Raw genomic sequence first — 22,969 nt, forward strand, 5'->3', positions numbered from 1 at the left:
ATCAACCAGGAAAAGAAGTAAACTTTAAAAGGAGACTGTTTTCCCTCTGAAGATTTCCTATTCCTGGCCACCACTACATGTAGATCAGAGGGACAAACCATGGGTCACGTGTCTATGCCAGCATGTGCTGGACAGTGAGGGTGTATTGGGAGGCATTTCTGGGCTATGGGAGAGGCATCCTGAAGCTGTTTTTCCACTCCATCCCAGCATAAGGGATCTTGAGATGAATGTGGTTCAGAGACCACCTTGGCCCAAAGCCACCTACCCCAAGTTCATGAATATGACACCTACACCTCCTTTCCAGAATTAATATTCCAACAAACTCATCCCCGTCTGAATCTCAGAGATCCTACCACTTCCAAATGCAATCTCAGTGACAGGGACCTACAATTAAAACCTAGATTTTAAAATAAAATACAAACTCACCAGACTGAACCTTTGTCATTTTGGTACCCAAATGATAGCACAGGAGTTGCAGCAACAGCTCAGATAAGGCCCAGGTGTTCTCTCCCCATCTCCTTCCTGCTGCTTATGGCCGGACTTCAGCTCGTCCTGGAAAGACAAGCACACATGTCCATTCTTTCTACGCTGATGTGTTTTTTAAAGTTTACATGCATACATCTTGTTTTGACCAAATAAGTTTGCTTTTTAAAAATCTTGTGTTTACTTTTAATTTTTTAACTTATTTATTATATAGGAGATTGAGATAATTGACATACTATAAAACATTCCTAAATATACTTTGAGTGTTTCCTGTTTAAGATATCCTGGTATATGAAAAGCTTCTAGCAGTACTTAAACTAAGCAGCATACTATATAGAAGAACTTTTTAGCTGACAAAACATTATCATCTCCTTTATAATGCAGGAAAGTCCATGTTGTCTTCCAAAAAAATGAAGTACTGAGGCTTTTCCTCCAAAGCCCATTTAAAACCCTTTTAAAATATTCATCTAAACGTTGGAGTTTTTCTCTCCAAAGAGTACCATTAGCCATGTAAAAAGAATTGATTGAAAGGAAAATGTGTTTATTATATTTACAGACATAGATTTTTTTTTAAAAGAAAAGATTCTGGGGAAGAGATTCCAATCAAACTGTTCTTATACTGTGTCTTATTTTAGATTTACATGTCTGTTTCAGAGGAAATATCTTTCCTATTCTTCTAAACACAAATGAATAGGTGTGATTTCCAAGGTAACAGCTATGTGTCAGCTGTAATTGACTTCTTCTAAACTGTCAAATGGCCTTTAGAAAGTCTTTTCATGCTTCTCTTAGTCCCTTTTTGATTTGCTATATATAGAACTAAATAGCAGAGACTACCAAAGCCAGTCCCTGTGCACAGGTTTTAAACAAGTGACAGGAAAGTGTTGGTTTGTCTAGAGGTGCTACCTTGAGTGTTTGAGTTTGAAGGGGGTAAATTATAAGAAATGCCTGGTGGCTGCCCTAAGGTAGATTGTGGTAGCTCTATTACTGCTCAGTCAGCTTGTAAACAGGCTGCTTAACAGCTCTAAACGCATAGCTGGAGTTAGTCAATTGCCCTGATCTGATCACTATACACTATATATGTCAGAGCATTACTAGGTACCCCATATATGTACAGTCATTATGTGTCAAAAAATAAAACTGTAAAAACTTTCTCCCTTTTGCTCAGAAATGTGATCCTTCGTATGAGTCCTTTGTCAAGTAAGAGCTTGGTGATTACTTTTCATTGTGACTCTAGGTTTGTGTATAGCTGGGGCACTCCTCAGGTGAGGTATCCTTACCTAGCCCATCTTCCTAAGGGATGAGTGTGGATGGGGTCAGTGATTTGTATTTCTTGCCTGGATCTTTTGCTATTATCTACAGCCCAGCATCATACATGGTATCTCTTAGTCTTTCAGTCCTGTCATCAAACTAGATCTCCTTCTATGTTTGTTGAGTATATAAAACAAATTTTCAATAGAATACAAAGCATACTACATGTCCTTCTGAGAACTAATATTCCAACACACTTATCTCCCTCTAAATCCCAGGTCCTACCACTTCCAAATGCGGTCTCAATAGCAGGAACCTAAATGAAAACCTAGCTTTTAAAATAACAAATTATTCGGATCAAACCTTGGTTGTATTTGTATCCAAATTACAGCACAGTGCCAGCTTTGTTACAAATCTGCCTTGGACAGTTTTTACTTTCTTTTCTTAAGTTACACATTCCCTGTTTAACGTATAAAATTAAAAGCATAGATAGCCTTTCTGACAGAAGCAAGAGAAAGGGGCTGAAATCTTAAAATCCTCCCATTGGTGAGTCTGATTTCCAAGTCCCTAGTGTGATTTCGATACAGATCAAGCATCCCAAATCAAGAACGCTCTAAAATTTGAAACTTTTTAAGCACCAACATGACACTCAAAGGAAATGCTCACTGGAGTTCTCTGAATTTGGGATTTTCAGATTAGGGATGCTTGACCAGTAAGTACAATGCAAATTTTCTAAAATCTGAACCACTTCTGGTCTCAGGCATTTTGAATAAGGGATACCCAATCTGTACCTGTTACTGACCTTAGGGCTTAATATATTTTTTCACAGTAAAAGCTACTATGAATGATTTCTGCAAATTTGACAACCCCCCCACCGCCACCGATAGTATAATTATGCAGATTGGTAACTTCTACCCATGCTTCAAACATCTTGAAAATTCACTTCAGAAAGTATATGAGTTAGAATCATTGAATAAGCCAATGTTTTGCTTTGCCATGACAGACAGACACGAATCACAATGACATCTTCAAAATGTGAACCTGCCTCTCTAGCCTGCTGTTACTTCCCCATGGAACTCTCTCAGCACCAGTCTGACTGGGCCCCTTTGTCCTTTCTTACCTGTGTCTTGGCTCTCTGGCCCTGGTCCATGGAGCCCCCATGCCTGACTCCCCACTCCTCCCCTCCTCCAGCTCCTTCGGTTCCTGCCACTCCCAGTGTTCAGTTCATCTATGGCTGTTCATCTATGGCTTTCTGCCATAGACAGTGAGGACAAACAAATGGGCCTTTAGCATGAGGCTACTGGATAAGGTTTGCATCCAGAGAAAACTCTGGCTGTTGGGTGGAATGTGTTTGGGTGAAGGCGTGCCTGGAGGTAAGCCCTCACACTTTTGATGACTGTAGTGACGCAGGAGAGAGCTGGGTAGTCCTGAGCTGGGGCAGCAGACTCTGGATTAATAAAGGAAGAACTGCTGTGACACTGCCCCGTGGCCAGAACCTGGTACTTGATTGAGATAAGGGAAGTCGGGTGAGGTCAGGATTCTAGCCTAAACCTAGGAAGTCAGTGGGTGAAGGTGGTTGGGGCTGTATTGAATTTGGAGTTCCCAGTAGAACACCTAGAGGGAAGAAGAGCGAGCTGGAATTGTGGATCGTGGTAATGGGAAAAGATCCAGACGGGAGTGGCAGGATTGAGGAGACATAGTTGGAGCTATGGGCCTGTGGGAGACTGTCCCAGGGACTGAGGTAAGTGACATGAATGAGGCTTTGGAAAATGGCAATGCAAAGGAGGGAAGTGCAGGAAAAAGCCCTGTGGGAGGTTCTGGGAAGGGAGCCAGGCAGGGAGAAGATTGGAGGAAGTGAAACTGCTAAGTCTTAGGAAGGGGCCTTCACAAGGGGGCATGGGTCAGTGGCATGGAGGCCTTTGAAGACTCGGGTAGGATCAAGAATGGAACCACACTACTTCTTTTTTTTTCCATTTATTTATTTATTTATATACTTTATTGCACTTTAGGTTCTGGGGTACGTGTGAAGAACATGCAGGATTATTGCATAGGTACATACATGGCAATGTGGTTTGCTGCCTCCATCCCCATCACCTATATCTGGCATTTCTCCCGATGTTATCCCTCCCCAACTCCCTACCCCCCACTGTCCCTCCCCTAGTCCCCCCTCACAGACCCCAGTGTGTGATGCTCCCCTCCCTGTGTCCATGTGTTCTTGTTGTTCAACACCCGCCTATGAGTGAGAGCATGCAGTGTTTGGTTTTCTGTTCTTGTGTCAGTTTGCTGAGAATGGTGGTTTCCAGGTTCATCCATGTCCCTACAAAAGACATGAACTCATCATTTTTTATGGCTGCATAATATTCCATGGTGTATATGTGCCACATTTTCCTTGTCCAGTCTATCATCTATGGGCATTTGGGTTGGTTCCAAGTCTTTGCTATTGTAAACAGTGCTGCAGTGAACATACGTGTGCATGTGTCTTTATAATAAAATGATTTATAATTCTTTGGATATATACCTAGTAATGGGATTGCCGGGTCAAATGGAATTTCTACTTCTAGGTCCTTGAGGAATCACCACACTATCTTCCACAATGGTTGAACTAATTTACACTCCCACCAACAGCGTAAAAGTGTTCCTATTTCTCCACATCCTCTCCAGCATCAGTTGTCTCCAGATTTTTTAATGATCGCCATTCTAACTGGTGTGAGATGGTATTTTAATGTGGTTTTGATTTGCATTTCTCTAATGACTACTGATGATGAGCATTTTTTCATATGTTTCTTGGCCTCATAAATGTCTTCTTTTGAAAAGTGTCTGTTCATATCCTTGACCCACGTTTGAATGGGTTTTTTTCTTGTAAATCTATTTTAGTTCTTTGTAGATTCTGGATATTAGTCCTTTGTCAGATGGGTAGATTGCAAAAAATGTTTGCCCATTCTGTTGGTTGCCAGTTCACTCTAATGATTGCTTCTTTTGCTATGCAGAAGCTCTGGAGTTTAATTAGATCCCATTTGTCTATTTTGGCTTTTGTTGTCAGTGCTTTTGGTGTTTTAGTCATGAAGTCCTTGCCTATGCCTATGGCCTGGATAGTTTTGCCTAGGTTTTCTTCTGGTGTTTTTATGGTGTTAAGTCTTATGTTTAAGTCTTTAATCCATCTGGTGTTAATTTTACTGTAAGGTGTCAGAAAGGGGTCCAGTTTCTGCTTTCTGCACATGGCTAGCCAGTTTTCCCAACACCATTTATTAAACAGGGAATCCTTTCCCCATTGCTTGTTTTTGTCAGGTTTGTCAAAAATCAGATGGTTGTAGATGTGTGGTGTTGCCTCTGAGGCCTCTGTTCTGTTCCATTGGTTTATATCTCTGTTTTGGTACCAGTACCATGCTGTTTTGATTACTGTAGCCTTGTAGTATAGTTTGAAGTCAGGTAGCGTGATGGCTCCAGCTTTGTTCTTTTTGCTTAGAATTGACTTGGCTATGCGGGCTCTTTTGGTTCCATATGAAGTTTAAGGTGGTTTTTCCAGTTCTGTGAAGAGGGTCATAGGTAGCTTGGTGGGGATAGTGTTGAATCTGTAAATTACTTTGGGCAGTATGACTTTTTTCACAATATTAATTCCTCCTAACTATGAGTATGGAATGTTTTTCCATCTGTTTGTGTCCTCTCTTATTTCATTGAGCAGTGATTTGTAGTTCTCCTTGAAGAGGTCCTTTACATCCTTTGTTAGTTTTATTCCTAGGTATTTTATTCTCTTTGTAGCAGTTGTGAATGGCAGTTCATTCTTGATTTGGCTCCCTTTAAGTCTGTTATTGGTGTATAGGAATGCTTGTGATTTTCACACATTGATTTTGTATCCTGAGACTTTGCTGAAGTTGCTTATCAGTTTCAGGAGATTTTGGACTGAGACAATGGAGTCTTCTAGATATACAATGATGTCGCCTGCAAATAGAGACAATTCGACTTCTTCCTTTCCTGATTGAATAGCCTTTATTTCTTTTTCTTGCCTGATTGCTCTGGCTAGAACTTCCAACACTATATTGTATAGGAGTGGTGAGAGAGGGCATCCTTGTCTAGTGCCAGATTTCAAAGGGAATACTTCCAGTTTGTGCCCATTCAGTATGATATTGGCTGTGGGTTTGTCATAAATAGCTGTTATTATTTTGAGATACGTTCCGTCAATACCTAGTTTATTGAAAGTTTTTGGGTTGAATTTTGTTGAAGGCCTTCTTTTCATCTATTGAGATAATCATGTGGTTTTTGTCTTTGGTTCTGTTTATGTGGTGAATTACGTTTATAGACTTACGTATGTTGAACCAGCCTTGTATCCGCAGGATGAAGCCTACTTGATCATGATGGATAAGCTTTTTGATGTGCTGTTGCAATTGGTTTACCAGTATTTTATTGAAGATTTTTGCATCTATGTTCATCATGGATATTGGCCTGAAGTTTTTTTTTCTTGTTGAGTCTCTGCTGGGTTTTGGTATCAGGATGATGTTGGTCTCATAAAATGACTTGGGAAGGATTCCCTCTTTTTGGATTATTTGAAATAGTTTCAGAAGCAGTGGTACCATCCATCTCCTCTTTGTATGTCTGGTAGAATTCAGCTGTGAACCCATCTGGACCTGGGCTTTTTTTGGGTGGTAGGCTATTAATTGCTGCCTCAACTTCAGCCCTTGTTATTGGTCTATTCAGAGTTTTGACTTTTTCCTGGTTTAGGCCTGGGAGGGTGCAAGTGTCCAGGAATTTATCCATTTCTTCCACGTTTACTGATTTATGTGCCTAGAGTTGTTTGTAATAATCTCTGATGGTGGTTTGTATTTCTGTGGAATCTGTGGTGATATCCCCTTTATCATTTTATTGCATTTATTTGATTATTCTCTCTTCTTTTTTATTAATCTGGCTAGTGGTCTGTCTATTTTGTTGATCTTTTCAAAAAACCAGCTCCTGGATTTATTGATTTTTTGAAGGGTTTTTTGTGTCTCTATCTCATTCAGTTCTGCTCTGATCTTAGTTATTTCTGGTCTTCTGCTAGCTTTTGAGTTTTTTTTGATCTTGCTTCTCTAGCTCTTTCAGTATTGACAATAGGGTATCGATTTTAGATCTTTCCTTGCTTCTCATGTGGGCATTTATTGCTATAAAATTTCCCCTAGACACTGCTTTAAATGTGTCCCAGAGATTCTGGTATGTTGTATCTTTGTTCTCATTGGTTTTGAAGAACATCTTTATTTCTGCCTTCATTTCGTTGTTTATCCAGTCAACATTCAAGAGCCAGTTGTTCAGTTTCCATGAAGTTGTGCTGTTCTGAGTTAGTTTCTGAATTCTGAGTTCTAATTTGATTGCCCTGTGGTCTGAGAGACTGTTTGTTATGATTTCTGTTCTTTTGCATTTGCTGAGGAGTGATTTACTTCCAATTATGTGGTCAATTTTAGAGTAGGTGTGATGTGGTGGAAACCACACTACTTCGAGCCATTGGACTTGGTGAACACTGGAGTTGCTGTCAAGGTATATTTCAGCAGCACGGGGAGGAGGCCATCTTGTGGAGGCAGGTCTGAGGAGGAGCATGTGGAGGGCAGTGTCCATCTGTGGACACCTTGTTTTAGGTGATTGATGGTCAAGTGAGAGGAGAGACAGGCTGAGCAGGGAGGGGTTTGAAGCAGGAGAGAAGCTTGAATGTAGTTGTGTGCTTGGTGGATAGAAGCCAGGGGATGGAGCGATTCAGGTATAAGAACATGCAGGAGTTCAGGTCAGGGAGTGACTTAAAGGAATCACCTGGTCAGCTCTTCCATTTTTATAGATGAGCAAGTTAAAATCTAGTAAGCCAGGTATGTTTGCCATGGGCCACACAGCTGTCAAGTTGCAGGGTCGCATCTAAAGTTCAGGTCTCCTGACCCAGCCCCAAACCCTTCCTGCTATACCTCATTACTTCCAAGCTCCCTGCTAGGCTGTAAGCTCTTCTGGTCTCCCTTGACTCCTCTAGGCACCCAGGACAGGGCTTCACGTGCAGCAGGCTCTTCCTTATGCTGCAGCCAGGGGTCTGTTTCGGAAGAACTGCCATCGCTGCTTCTAGTCATTGCCACTCTCTGTGGTGCATTGCTGCTTGGGCTCTGGAGCCAGGCTATCTGGGTTCGAATCCTGACTTTGCTACATACATCTCTGTGATCTTGGTCCTTAAGTCTCAGTTTCCTCATCTGTAAAATGGAGTGCAGTGGTGCTTACGCCACGTGGTTATTGGGAGGCTTGGACGAGTTCATGTGTGCCAGGCGTGGTTATTGGGAGGCTTGGACGAGTTCATGTGTGCCAGGCATAGTTGATGTGCTCAATAAATATTAGCCCCTATTATTTTAACCCTTTAATGGATTCCTGTTGCTCTTAGGATAAAAATAAAAATTCTTAACTGAGGCCTGCATGAGCTGGTCCCTCTTCCTTCCTTCTCACTGTGTACATTGTCGGTTGACCAGCTTTATCTTAGCCCTGAAAACATGGAGCTCCTTCAAAGGTGCCATCACTTCTACCCCATAACATGCTGTCCTCTCCATCCAATGTCCTACAGTTCAGACTTCCCTCCCTAAGAGAATCCTTTCTTCGTTTCTTTCACCCAGACCCCCGATTCAGTCACATCTTTGTTGTTTATTTCCTTTAGGTTATTCATCTTCTTGTCATTATGTTTTTAATTGCGAGTTATTTTCATTAGCACTCACATACCATGCTAGACCATAAACTCCATGGTATAGAAGAGGCTAGGCTTGTTCTATAACACTTCTGTATTACCAGTCCCTAGCACAGCCTTTGTTGCATATTTGAGAGTCAGTAAGTGTTGATGGATTAATGTATGGATGAATGAATGAATGAATGAACGAACAAACTAGTCAGTCTAGTTTCTTGACAGTCAGTGACCTACTATTTTCTTTCTCTTCTTTGACTGCACATGGAATTGAGTACCTAATAAAAGTATCATTCTTTATGATGTTGGCATACAGATTTTAGCCACAGCTCTTAAATTGTGTCTTTTTATTTCTGACAGCTTACTAGTTACCTTCCCATCTATAAAGACAATATTTATGACTTTGAAATGCCATGCATGAAGAGAAGAGGAAGATGTATTTCAAAGATGCTGAGAATAGGAACAGAATTGTCACCTGTTGGCAGCTAACAATTAGGGGCCCCCTTAGTGATCTCATTGGAGGACCCTCCAGGGTACCTGCCTGACAATATCATCAGTATCCTTAGCCAGGGATTTGTCTCTTCATCTCCTTCCATGGAGCTCTTTAGACTCTACGTGTTATGAATGGGATTATCCCTTCCAGGTCCTGAGGCAGGGATTCGAGGTGTGCTTTGCTCAGGTAGCATTCTCTAGTGCTAATCATGGTGTCAGCAGCTTATTGTAGCCACAGAATAGCCAGCAGTGAGAATGAACTTGAGCTGCTCACTAGAGATGGCCTTAAGATGATTGGTTGGTGTTTTTAGATTGAACTTAGAACCCAGTCTAGGGAACTAAGGAACTGCAGCTTTTATATGCATGCAAACCACTCTGGTGGAAAATGGAAATCGGGTGCTTCTAATGGTTGGTGTGTCTGTGAAAAATGAGGAGTGCAAGGGAAAAGTGAAACTGGCACATGCTGATTCCAGCATGGTCGTGCATGTAGGTGCACATGTACACACACAGTTGTTTCATGGCTTTATAATCCATTATGCTAGCTCCTGTGCTACGTAAAACAAAATGCTGACTTGTGTTAATTACTCTTGACTCTAAAATTAAAACTCCTGAAACTTATGAACTTGTAGTAACTCAGAGTCAGGTAAGAGGAACTAATTGTTTTTGTATGTTTTTAGTTTAAAATGCTTGATGTAGAAGATTAGCCTATAATTTTCACCAGCATTAGGTGCCATTTTAAGCGTTAGGCATCATAACCTTGTATGCATGTGCAGGTGGGCACCTTCGTGCTAATCCACTGTGATTGTGAAGTGTTCCTGCATAAAGTGAGGCTTAACCTTGCTGAAAAGAAACCTCTGGGTCTGTGGAGTTCATCCAAGTTGCTTTATGCCTGATCTTAGCCAAAAGGCCTAGAAGTGATATGAGTTACTTTGATATGTGAGAATACCAGAGTCATCAGACCGAGGGGTGCTCACTGACTGAAAAGTCTGCATCTCTCCACTTTCTCCTGGGACGTGACTTGGGTAGTTGCTGATGGTCTTCTGCCTGCCTTAAGTGAGGTCAGGTTGCAAGAAGCCCCATGGGAATGGGATGGTCACCATGTGTTTTACACCCCAAGCACCATCACCCTGCAACTCCAGCATAAAGGTACCTAATAAGGTTGTGGAAACTGCCTTTGAGTGTGCTAAGTCACCCGAATCTGACGGGTTCTGAGAACAGTTCTAGTGTGCCACCAGCACCATCTTGCTACTGTGTCTGGACACTCTAAGGTGTTAATGTGACGTCATGACTCTGTACTGTCATGTGTCTCTGACTTCAGGAGGGAGATGAGCCAGGGCCCACTGTAGTCTATCACGTGAAAAAGCTCATATGTGTTGCCTTGTTTTGATGTGCTTCTAGGACTTTTTGAATACACCCAGAATAGTGAATTATTTTGTGAATTTTGGACCGATTCTTACATGATTCTTTCTTTCCAAGCTCTTGGTATGAAAGCATTTGGAGGTGCTCAGTAAATGCTCCATTTAACTGGAACTTAATTTGTTGAAGGTCTTGGCAGAGCAAAGCATCACCAGAGCGTGCACTGTTACTGCTATATCAGACCTGTAGCCATGCATGAAGATGATGTTGTGTCTTCAGTAGGTAGCTTGCCTTAACCTAAATCTCCTATGAGTCTTAGGAGATGATGTCAGCTAGAGAACTGTTTCATGGAAGTGTTACCTTATGTATTTAATTGTTATTGCAAGTACCTCAAAAATCAAGGCTATGTCTGAAGCCCTTATATATTTCTACTTCCTTGATATTGTGGGTGTAAATGACAAGGCTATGTTTATGTTTTGAAATAAGCTCTGACCTGGGCATCCAGAGGCCAAGGTTCTAGCCCCTCAGCCATTGACTAGCAGCCCTTTGGGAGCTGGTGCTGGCCACTGTGCTTGGTGGTAAAGGGAACAGAGATTGGCGCAGGATTCCAGTACGTCCCTTCTCCGCAAGCTCCTATATCCTCACCTACCTGTGGAGGTGAAAGTTGATCTTTACAGTTGTTCCACATCTAAAATTCTATGTTGTTTCTTCTTCAGACCAAAAATACAACTTTCTTAAGCATCTGTACTTACATGGTTTAGAAAGATCATTCGTGTATCTAACCCCTAGTAAAAGTAATAAAACTAGATAATGTCTGAGCCCTATATGCTGGGCACTCTTCTACATGCTTATGTGGATTCTGTCATTCACTTCTCTCCTCAGCCCTCGTTCTCTATAGGAAGGGAAATCTTGGCAAGTGTAGAGCTCAGGACTCAGCACAGACCTCAAAGGGTGTGGGTCCAAGGACATCACAGTCAGAGCCTGTGGGAGACACAGACAGGAGTGATGGATGCTCTGGGAGAGGGTCACAGGAGGGGCAGGGCTCAACCTTGAGAGAGGGGCCTCTCAGGATAAGTACAGAAGAGAAAGGGGTGGGGGCATTTCAGGTAAGAATAGCACAGTAGGCAAAGATAAGAGGCAGGAGTAGTGAGCATGGTGCCTGTGGGACAGCAACGTGACCAGCTGGATGGCTTTGCAAGGTATTTCTGAAAGGGGTGAGTGGGATCTGATCAGGGATCCCTCAGTCACTAGACTAGGGAGTTCTAGTGGAGAACTGGACACAATGGCAAGGGGAGAGGCCATGTATTTAAGTGGGGGTTAAAGGAAGAGGGCACAGGGTAGGTGAGAAGGGGCAGAGCCTAGCATCTAAAGCACTAGCATTTAGCCTCTCTTCTGTTGAGATTGGAAGTGGCTCAGGGTTAGCGAATGGGGCCTGTGTGTTCCTTTTCCCTCCCTCCTTTCCCCCTACCCCTGCAGGAGTATGATAAAAGCCTTGCAATACGTAATACTTTATTCTAGCCCCAGCATTGACTTCCCCAAGGGATGATGGCAGGACTGTGTTCCTGTCAGACTGAACGTCTTGATGACTGGGCCTCTGTCACCAGCACCTTGTCCAAGGCGTGAATCTTCACCTTGTTACAGATGAAGACATTAACCTCTTCTTTCATACTCATAACAACCCATACAACAAGCATAGGCTTATCCTTATTCTACTGATGAGAAAACAGATATCAGGGAAGTTAACTTGACAAGATGCAATAATATAGAAAAACAGAACCTAAAATGTAGCCGTATTAAAGTATAGCCACCTCCTCCCGCACCACAAGGAAATGAAGTTCTGCCTGTCTTTGTAGGTGAAGTTCAAGTAAGATTGTGTGGGAAAGCTACTACCATTTTTCTTACCATTTAAAAAATTGAATTGTCATTCATACATTACAAAATTTACCCTTTTGAAGCACACAATTCACTGGGTTTCAGTATGTTCACCAGTTTATTCGATCATCACCACTACAAGTCTGGGAATATTTTTATTACTCCACAAAGAAATCCTGTCCCCATTAGCAGTCACTCCCCTTTCTTCCCTTCTTCCCCTTCCCCCTCTTCTTCCCCTTCTCCCTCTTCTTCCCCTACCCCCTCTTCTTCCCCTTACTCCTCTTCATCCCCTTCCTCTTCTTCTTCCCCTTCCCCCTCTTCATCCCCTTCCTCTTCTTCTTCCCCTTCCCCCTCTTCTTCCCCTTCCACTTCTTCTTCCCCTTCCTCCTCTTCATCCCCTTCCTCCTCCTCTTCCCCTTCCTCCTCCTCTTCCCCTTCCTCCTCCTCTTCCCCTTCCTCCTCTTCATCCCCTTCCTCCTCTTCATCCCCTTCCTCTTCTTCTTCCCCTTCCTCCTCTTCTTCCCCTTCCTCCTCTTCTTCCCCTTCCTCCTCTTCATCCCCTTCCTCTTCTTCTTCCCCTTTCTCCTCTTCTTCCCCTTCCTCCTCTTCTTCCCCTTCCTCCTCTTCTTCCCCTTCCCCCTTCTTCCCCTTCCTCCTCTTCTTCCCCTTCCTCCTCTTCATCCCCTTCCTCCTCTTCATCCCCTTCCTCTTCTTCTTCCCCTTCTCCCTCTTCTTCCCCTTCCACTTCTTCTTCCCCTTCCTCCTCCTCTTCCCCTTCCACTTCTTCTTCCCCTTCCTCCTCTTCATCCCCTTCCTCTTCTTCTTCCCCTTCTCCCTCTTCTTCCCCTTCCACTTCTTCTTCCCCTTCCTCCTCCTCTTCCCCTTCCTCCTCTTCTTCCCCTTCCTCTTTTTCCCCTTCCTCCTCCTCTTCCCCTTCCTCCTCCTCTTCCCCTTCCTCCTCTTCATCCCCTTCCTCTTCTTCTTCCCCTTCCCCCTCTTCATCCCCTTCCTCTTCTTCTTCCCCTTCCCCCTCTTCTTCCCCTTCCACTTCTTCTTCCCCTTCCTCCTCTTCATCCCCTTCCTCTTGTTCTTCTTCCCCTTCCTCTTCTTCATCCCCTTCCACTTCTTCTTCCCCTTCCTCCTCTTCTTCCCCTTCCCCCCTTCTTCCCCTTCCTCCTCTTCTTCCCCTTCCTCCTCTTCATCCCCTTCCTCCTCTTCATCCCCTTCCTCTTCTTCTTCCCCTTCTCCCTCTTCTTCCCCTTCCACTTCTTCTTCCCCTTCCTCCTCTTCTTCCCCTTCCTCTTTTTCCCCTTCCTCCTCCTCTTCCCCTTCCTCCTCTTCTTCCCCTTCCTCCTCTTCATCCCCTTCCTCCTCTTCATCCCCTTCCTCCTCCTCTTCCCCTTCTTCCTCCTCTTCCCTTTCCTCCTCTTCTTCCCCTTCCTCTTCTTTTTCCTTTTCCTCCTCCTCTTCCCCTTCCTCCTCTTCTTCCCCTTCCTCCTCTTCATCCCCTTTCTCCTCTTCATCCCCTTCCTCCTCCTCTTCCCCTTCCTCCTTTTCTTCCCCTTCCTCTTCTTCTTCCCCTTCCTCTTCTTCTTCCCCTTCCTCTTCTTCTTCCCCTTTCTTCCCCAACCCCTGGCAACCAATAACTTACTTTCTGTTCCCTGGATATTTCATGTAAATGGAATCACACACTATGCGATCATTTGTGTCTGGCTTCTTTCACTTGGTGTAATTTATTCGAGGTGTGGCCATGTTGTGGCATGGATCAGAAGGTCATTTCTTTATATTGTTGAATATATTAATAATGTTGAATAATAATCTATTGTATGGATGTACCACATTTGTTTATCCATTCATCGGCTGATATTTGGGTTGTTCCTATTTTGTGGCTCTTGAGAGTAACACTGCTGTGCACATTGGTGGGTGGGTTTTGGCGTGGACATGTGTTTTCAGTTCTCAGCTATGTATTGAAAAGAAGCTTTGAAAGGAAACATGTACAGTGAGATCTCCTTCATCTTTCTTTCTGTGATTGTTTCTAGTTCCCACTAGTGGCTGATTTGTTTCATGATGACAAGGACCCTGTTCCTGCCACCACTCCTGGGAAGGGGTCATCTTCGAAGATCAACATCCGCTCTGCCAGACCCCCCATGAAAGTCTCCAACAAGGAGCATAAGAAAACTGTTGGCCACCAGGTCAGCCCCGGACCAAAAGCTGTGGGCCAAGGCGCATGTGCAGGGCTGGGCTCTCTGTAGATGAAGGAGGGCAGTGGGGTCAGAGGGAAGCCATCACAGCAGCCTTGACATCAGCAGCCTCAGCCACCAGCTCAATCTTGGGTTCTTAGAAGGAAATTCCAAAACCTCCACCACAGGGAACTAACAGAGGAAGGAGGGAAGGGGCTGACCGTAGCCCCCATAAGTATATTAATGCCTGTGGTGGGCTGTGCCGCAGGGCCACAGACAGCTAGTGTAGGAGGCAAGAGGGCCTGGAATTTGTAGGTTAAAGAGGAGGCTTAAGGAACCTTTGGATCTGGAAACTAAAAGCAACTTCTCCTGCTGTGGGGTCTCTGTGGCTGTTATGCCCAGTGTGTCTCTGGAGAGAAGAGAAGAGAATGCTTGCCAAGTCCCTGGCAGCCACCATCTACTAAACGTCCATTATTCCTATGGGTTTGCCATTCTGCACGTTTAGTATAACGAATTATTTCCAGGATGCCTGGGCATCAGGTGTCAGGCCCCAGGCCCTCAGGTTTAGGAAGAGCAGACTTCCAGTGCACAGTCAACAAATGTCTCATATAGTATTTGCCCACCTTTCATCTTATTTGATCCACAGCACTGGGAGTTAGGCACATTAGGGGGCAGGCTCTCTCCATGTAATTTGAGGCGCCCTTTTATAGGAAGGACTTGATTTTGGTCACAGCAAGAGAGCAGTGTCAGAACTGGAATCTTACCCCAGGTCTCTGAATTTCTTCTGTCCTTTGGATTAATAATAATAATAATGGTAACAATAACTACTACCACCCACATGAGTTTTTCTTTGTCATATATCCACACATTGTTAAAAATAACCAAGCACCAGCTTTTGTCTCTCTAGTTCCGAACCTCCCTGCATCTGCTCATGGAGACCCTGAATGCCACGACGCCTCACTATGTGCGCTGCATCAAGCCCAACGATGAGAAGCTCCCCTTCCAGTAAGTGCTTGCCGGGCATTATTAGCCTGTCCAGCCCGGCCTCAGAGGTTCCGATGGAACAGGGTGGGCCGGGCATTGCCTGGGGGTCTGTGGCCTTCAGCATGATGACTAACTGGACTTACACTCCCCAGACAGCTTACATGTTTACAGACAGGCTGACAGACACTTGCTGAGTGCCACCTGTCTGCCATCCAGGAGGACCCAAGAGAAAAAATGCAGTTCCCTGATCCCATGCAGCTTACAGTGGTGGTCAGGAATGTGCATGCTTGAATCAAATAGAGAACGTTAAATGCAGCCATGAGTGCATCTCACAGCAAGTGTTCAATTCAGACTTGGAAAGATTGCTGGAGTGGTCAGGAAAGGCTTCTCTTGTGTTGAAGAATCAAGACCTCACTTGATGTGTCAAATGATTGGACATGCACATGGTCCTGTTTCACACATTCCCCTCTGCTGCTGAGCTTCCAGAATTATCCACACTTGCTCCCCTTCTCACTCCTCAGCCTACTCTGATCCAACTTTTGCTTCTACCATCACCTTGAAACCTTGTTCCAGTTCTGTCCGTGCTCATGTGGCTGATCTCACCCTAGTCTGTAGAACTCTTTTCTTTTTAGACAGAGTCTTGCTCTGTCCTCCAGGCTGGAGTGCAGCAGTGCGATCTCAGCTCACTGCAACCTCCACCTCTGGGTTCAAGTGATTCTCCTGCTTCAGCCGCCTGAGTAGCTGGGATTACAGGCTGCACTCCATGCCTGACTAATTTTTTTGTATTTTTAGTGGAGATGGGATTTCACCATGTTGGTCAGGCTGGTCTCGAACTCCTGACCTCGTGATTCACCCTCCTTGGCCTCTCAAAGTGCTGGGATTACACGCATGACCTACTGCGCTGGGCCCCAAGTCTGTAGACCTCTTCATGATCTCTGTACATCTTTGGTTTCTGCTAAATTCCAGACAAGTGTTTGTGCAAGCCTACTACAGCTTCATTGTCCACCCTGCATTCAGCATGCCTGAGACTACACTCTTCATCTCCCACCAGCCCCCAAGAATGGTTTCTTCTTTAATTGGTCTCTGTTGTAGTAAGAGGCATAACATTTCCTGATACTTCATCCACCCACCAGATCTGATCTCTCAGACTAGAAGCCTGAGAGTCTCTCTAACCTGCGGTGCAGGGGGAATCCCTGTGACGATGGGTATGTGCTGTCATCTGACTTACCCAGCGTGGGAGCCACTTGTCACACGTGGCTATTGAGTGCTTGATACATGTCTAGTGTGATTGAGGAGCTGAATTCTTAATTTTATTTCATTTTAATTGATTTCAAATACCCAGAGGTGCCAGTGACCACCATACAGCACAGTTTAACCCTTGATTCTTTCATCTCCTTTATTTCCCAGTGTCTAATTGATGTCAGAGTCCCACGAAACCTACATGCAAGTTCTTCACCCTGGTCTCCCTTTTCTTTTCCTTACTCACCTTGTTCCAGATCCTCTTTTCTTGCCTGGAATACTACCTCAAATCTTTGAAAAAGAGCCTCTCTCTCAGCTCTGCAGCCTCTTCAGCTATTACCCTGGGCCTTCATGCATGTGGTTCCCTCGGGCCAGAGAAGGTTTCTAAGCACCTTATTCCCATCTTTCTTCCCCAGGATTTATTTCTCTTTTGGGCCTAGTATAATTTCTTTCTGTGAAATAACTTACTTTGGCAATTTTGACTCTCAGACTGAATATCTGAACTGCCTCCTACGGTCCTGCCATTGAATAAAGCTGGGATTCCATTCAGATGGGCTCTGTGTGGAAAAGGTTGGGGAGACAGAATGTGATCAGTTTTCTTTGCAGTGTGCTGCTTGCTTGCTCTTCCCTTCCTCCAAATCTCTGAGACATGCTTGGGAATTCCCCCGGGTGGCATCAGTTGACTTGAGAAGAGAAGAGGCTATTAGAAGCGTAGCGTACATGAAAGACTCAGATTCTGTTTGAAGGGCAGAGTGGTGTGCAGGGCCCAGGGGAGAGGAGGTGGGGGATCCATATCAGCCTGGCCAGACTAGATTTGGCCTTGGGCCCTTCCTCATCAGAGCGTGGCCCTGCAGTGAGACAGATACTCTGCTGGGTCTCCCCTCTCAAGTGAGAAGACACTGGGGACTTTTTAGTCCCGAGGTCCCATTGTTCTAAGACCCTCCCTTGTCTTCAAAAGCAAAATCTTCCTCTCAATACAGATCAAAGGTGGGAAGAATACTGACCTTTTCATGAAACCTGGATTCTAGTTTGAGCTCACTGCTGATTTGGCCAATCACAAGCTAGCCTTTTATTCTCTGTGTCTCATTTCCTCACCTGTTAATTCTGGTGAGGGCCTGGTGTGGCAGCTCATGCCTTTAATTGCAATGCTTTGAGAGGCCAAGGCAGGAGGATCACTTGAAGCAGGAATTTTGAGACCAGCCTGGGCAACACAGTGAAACCCAACCTCTGCAAAAAAATTTTTAAATTAGCTGGGCATGGTGGTGCATGCCTATAATCCCAGCTACTCCAGAGGCTGAGGCAGGAGAATTGCTCAAACCTAGGAGTTTAAGGCTGCAGTGAGCTCTGATTGTGCCACTGTACTCCAGTCTGGGTGACAGAGCAAGACTTTGTCTCTCAAAAAAATAAATAAATATCCCGATGAAAGAATCTGAGGAGATAATAGGAATTGTTCATGAGAGTATAAAATGTATATGATTACAGTTATTAGTGACATCATCCTAGAAGGAATTTTGTGTCTCTTCACCCATTCCCTGTCATCAGAGTTGCTCAGCCTCAGCAGCAATAACACATTGGGTCAGAGAATTCTTTGTTGGGGCAAGAGGTGCTGTCCTGTGCATCATAGGATGTTGAGAAGCATCCTTGGCCTCTACCCTCTAGATGCTACAAGCATCCCACCATTGTGACAGCTAAAAATGTTTTTAGACGTTGCCAAATGTTCCCTTGGGGATAAAATTGCCTCCAGTTGAGAACTCCTGTCCTACATTAAATGCTTTGATAGCACGGCTTGTATAAAAGTCTTTTTCCTCTGCTTCCTTCATTCAAGGAACATCTATCATACCTCCTACTAGGCACTGGGCTAGGACAGGTGGAATGACAATAAGACATGTCCCCCATGCTTAAAGGACTTGTCAGTCACAAGTAACTGGCAATGCCACAGAAGTGGCTGTCAGTGGCTCTGTGAAAATGCTGACAGGGCAGAGGCAAGAGAGAGATAAAGTATCCAGAGCGGCATTGGCCTGGGGCGAGTGTCATAACCTCGGAAAGTTTAGTGGCAGACCTGGCCGCTGATTTCCCGAAGGCCAGCCCAGGTCTCGGAGTCTCAGATTCCTGAGATGTGACTGTAGGATGCTGCTGAGCCTGGGAAGGCAGGTAGAGAGCTTGGAGCCCATGGAGAAATCAATTCCATGGTGGGTGATTGTGGAGGTAGGGCTGGTTCTAATACCGTGGGATTCCCTCTTTGCATCCAGCAGGCTCCAGGGTGTGCTAATCCTACTGGAAGAGGAAAGCATGAATTTCAGTTTCAGCACTGTGATCTTCTAAATCTTTGGTGATTTTTCTATGCTAATTGTCCTTGCTATGGTCCTCCAAGACTTAATAGAAGGAGGGCTGGTTTTCTATTCCTAGTCACCTAATAGTGAATGCAGTAAGGTGGATTGAGAGACGTGTTTGACAGTAGGTTTTCTTTTTAATTTCTTTCTTTTTTTTTTTTATTTTTATTTTTTTTTTTTTTTTGAGACAGAGTTTCGCTCTTGTTACCCAGGCTGGAGTGCAATGGTGCGATCTTGGCTCACCGCAACCTCCGCCTTCTGGGTTCAGGCAATTCTCCTGCCTCAGCCTCCTGAGTAGCTGGGATTACAGGCACGCGCCACCATGCCCAGCTAATTTTTGTATTTTTAGTAGAGACGGGGTTTCACCATGTTGACCAGGATGGTCTCGATCTCTTGACCTCGTGATCCACCCGCCTCGGCCTCCCAAAGTGCTGGGATTACAGGCGTGAGCCACCGTGCCTGGCAGTAGGTTTTCTTTACTGTTGGGGAGAGGAAATACAGAAGACCAACTGGCCCCATGCATCCCCTCAGAGTATGTGAACAGGGAAAGATGGTGGCAATATCTTCTTTGTATAGTGTCTGTTAGCTTTTTCTAACAGCATTTTTGTTGTTGTTGTTATTTATTTTTAACATAGTCGCACAGCCACCACTGCTTTATAGTTGGGCAGATATGTTGAGCTCTCATTGAGTAAATGAGAGAAATGAGGTACAGAGAGACTGTGTCTTGCCCAAAGTAACACTAGCTGTTAGTGGCAGAGCAGAGGCCACACTGAGTGTTTTCTCCTCCAGCCTTGCTCTTTGCCCCAGACCACAGGGGAAGGCAGTGTTGCCATCACAGGAGGACAGAGCAGGCATGGGGAAGGGAAGGGATTTGCTGAGCTGGTCACGAAGAGGAAAAAATGTTAAGGCTGAATTCAAAAACTCTGTGCCAGGTGCCTTCTGGGGACCAGCTCTAGGCACAGTGTGTGGTGACTGTAAGAGCAAACCAGTGCTCCAATGCTGCCCTCAGGAAGTCATGCTGTGCTGTGTTGGGGCGGGGACCAGCACTCAGTGAGCCATTGCCTGGCCCTATGATAGGACCCTAACTGGGATGCCTGGAGGTCAGGAAGCATGATGTGGGGATAATAGAGCAGAGAGGGAGGGGACAAATGGGGAGGAGAAGCAATAGTTTTAAGGAATGAAGGGGGTCTCAATGAGCTTCTGCCCATTTTATTAATACCATGGGGGGGATCCAAGATGGCTGAATAGGAACAGCTCTGGAGTACAGTTCCCAGTGAGAACAATGCAGAGGGTGAGTGAACACCACATTTCCAAATGAGTTATTACTGCCCATAGACCAAGAGATTCCCGGGCTGAAAAGCGCCATGAGTTTCCACTCAGGATGGTCCAGCTCTGTTGGGGGAAGGGTGTCCACCATTACTGAGGCAGTCCGCCATTACAGAGGCAGTCTGCCATTACTGAGGCAGACTGCTATTACCAAAGCAGTTCTAACTATACCTCTATAAACAAAACTGCAAGGAAGTTCACACAGCAGCTGGGCAGAGCCCATGGCAGCTCAGCAATGCCTCTGCTGGCAGACTGATGAGGTTACCTCCTTGCTGGGCAGGGCAGCTCTGAAAAAAGGCAGCAGCATGTCAGAAACTTATAAATAAAGCCCCACCTTCCCAGGACAGAGCACCTGGGAAAAAAAGGTAGTTATGAGTTCCACTGCAGCAGACTTAAACGTACCTGCCCAGCAGCTCTGAAAAGAACAATGGAGCTCACAGCTCAGTACTTGATCTCCTATAAGGGACAGACTGTCTCCTCAAGCAGCTCTCTGACCCCCATATAGCCAAAAAGTCACCTCATAAAGGAGAGCTCAGGCTGACATCTGGCGGGTATCCTTCTGGGATGAAGATAACAGAAGAAGAAACTGGCAGCAACCCTTACTATTCTGTAACTGCCACAGGTGACCCCCAGGCAAGCAGAGTCTGGAGTGGACCTCCAGCAGGCCTACAACAGAGGGGTCTGACTGTTAGAAGGAAAACTAAAAATCAGAAAGAAATAACTTCATCATCAACAAAAAGGACATCCACTCAGAGACCCCATCCAAAAGTCACCAACTACAAAGACCACAGGTAAATAAATCCACAAAGATGGGAAGAAACCAGTGCAAAAAGGATGAAAACACCCAAAACCAGAATGCCTCTCCTCCTCCAAGGGATCACAACTCATCACCAGCAAAGGAACAAAGCTGGATGGAGAATGAGTCTGATGAATTCACAGAAACAGGCTTCAGAAGGTGGGTAATAAACTTCTCTGAGCTAAAAGAACATGTTCTAACCCAATGCAAAGCAACTAAGAACCTTGAGGTTTGACAAAATGCTAACGAAAATAAACAGCATAGAGAAGAATATAAATGACACGAGAACATCACAAAGCATACACAAGTTTCAGTAGCAGAATCGACCAAGCAGAAGAAAGGATATCAGTGATTGAAGATCAACTCAAGGAAATAAAATGAGAAGGCAAGATTACAGAAAAAAAGAGTGAATAGAAATGAACAAAGCCTCCAAGAAATACGGGATTGTGTGAAAAGACCTAATCTACATTTGATAGATGTACCTGAATGTTACAGAGAGAATGAATCCAAGCTGGAAAACTCTCTTCAGGATATTATCCAGGAGAACTTCCCCAACCTAGCAAGGCAGGCCAATATTCAAGTCCAGGAAATACAGAGAACACCACAAAGATATTCCTCAAGAAGAGCAACCCCAAGGCACATAATCATCAGATTCACTAGGGTTGAAATGAAGGAAAAAATCCTAACTGCAGCCAGAGAGAAAGGTCGCGTTACCCACAAAGGGAAACCCATCAGACTCAGTGGATCTCTCAGCAGAAATCTTACAAGCCAGAATAGAGTGGGGGCAAATATTCAACATCCTTAAAGAAGAGAACTTTCAACCTAGAATTTCATATCCAGCCAAACTAAGCTTCATAAGCAAAGGAGAAATAAAATCCTTTACAAACAAGCAATTGCTTAGAGATTTCATCACCAGGCCTGCCTTACAAGAGCTCCTGAAAGAAGCACTAAACATAGAAAGGAACAACCAGTACCAGCCACTCCAAAAATATACCAAATGGCAAAAAGCATCGACACAATGAATTGACTGCATCAACTAATGGGCAAAACAACTAGCTAGCATCAAAATGGCAGGAACAAATTCACACATAACACTATTAACCTTAAATGTAAATGGGCTGCTAAATGCCCCAATCAAAAGACACAGACTGACAATTTTGATAAAAAGTCAAAACACATTGGTGTGCTATATCCAGGAAACCCATCTCACATGCGAGGACACACATAGGCTCAAAATAAAGGGATGGAGGAAGATCTACCAAGCAAATGGAGAACAAAAAAAAGCAGGAGTTGCAATCCTAGTCTCTAATAAAATAGACTTTAAACCAACAAAGATCAAAAGAGACAAAGAAGGGCATTACATAATAGTAAAAGGATCAATGCAACAAGAAGAGCTAATGATCCTAAATATATATGCACCCAATACAGGAGCACCCAGTTACATAAATCAAGTTCTTAAAGACCTACAAAGAGACTTAGACTCCCACACAATAATAGTGGGAGACTTTAACACTCCACTGTCAATATTAGACAGATCAACAAGACAGAAAATTAACAAGGATGGCCAGGACTTAAACTCAGATCTGGACAAAGCAAACCTAATAGACATTTACAGAACTCTCCACCCCAAATCCACAGAATATACATTCTTCTCAGCACCACATCACACCTACTCTAAAATTGACCACATAATTGGAAGTAAATCACTCCTCAGCAAATGCAAAAGAACAGAAATCATAACGAACAGTCTCTCAGATCACAGTGCAATCAAATTAGAACTTAGGATTAAGAAACTAACTCAGAACGGCACAACTTCATGGAAACTGAACAACTGGCCCTTGAATGTTGACTGGATAAACAATGAAATGAAGGCAGAAATAAAGATGTTCTTAGAAACCAAGGATAACAAAGACATATTGTACCAGAATCTCTGGGACACATTTAAAGCAGTGTCTAGAGGAAAATTTGTATCAATCAATGCCCACATGAGAAGCAAGGAAACATC

The 22,969-nt window shown here is 44.2% G+C and overlaps 1 protein-coding gene across 2 annotated transcripts in view; it reads left to right on the top strand.

Moving 5' to 3' along the window:
- Positions 1-22,969, top strand: part of MYO5B (myosin VB) — a 390,752-nt gene that overhangs the window by 259,809 nt on the left and 107,974 nt on the right. For both annotated transcript variants that reach the window (XM_064379193.1, XM_012440811.2), the window contains exons 15-16: positions 14,149-14,301; positions 15,197-15,294. In XM_064379193.1, the coding sequence (XP_064235263.1) occupies positions 14,149-14,301; positions 15,197-15,294 (251 nt within the window). The remainder of the gene's footprint in view (positions 1-14,148; positions 14,302-15,196; positions 15,295-22,969) is intronic.

Source organism: Aotus nancymaae, unplaced genomic scaffold, assembly GCF_030222135.1.
Source record: "Aotus nancymaae isolate 86718 unplaced genomic scaffold, 86718_ANA_hifiasm-v0.15.2.pri h1tg000020l, whole genome shotgun sequence".
Classification (NCBI taxonomy): domain Eukaryota; kingdom Metazoa; phylum Chordata; class Mammalia; order Primates; family Aotidae; genus Aotus; species Aotus nancymaae.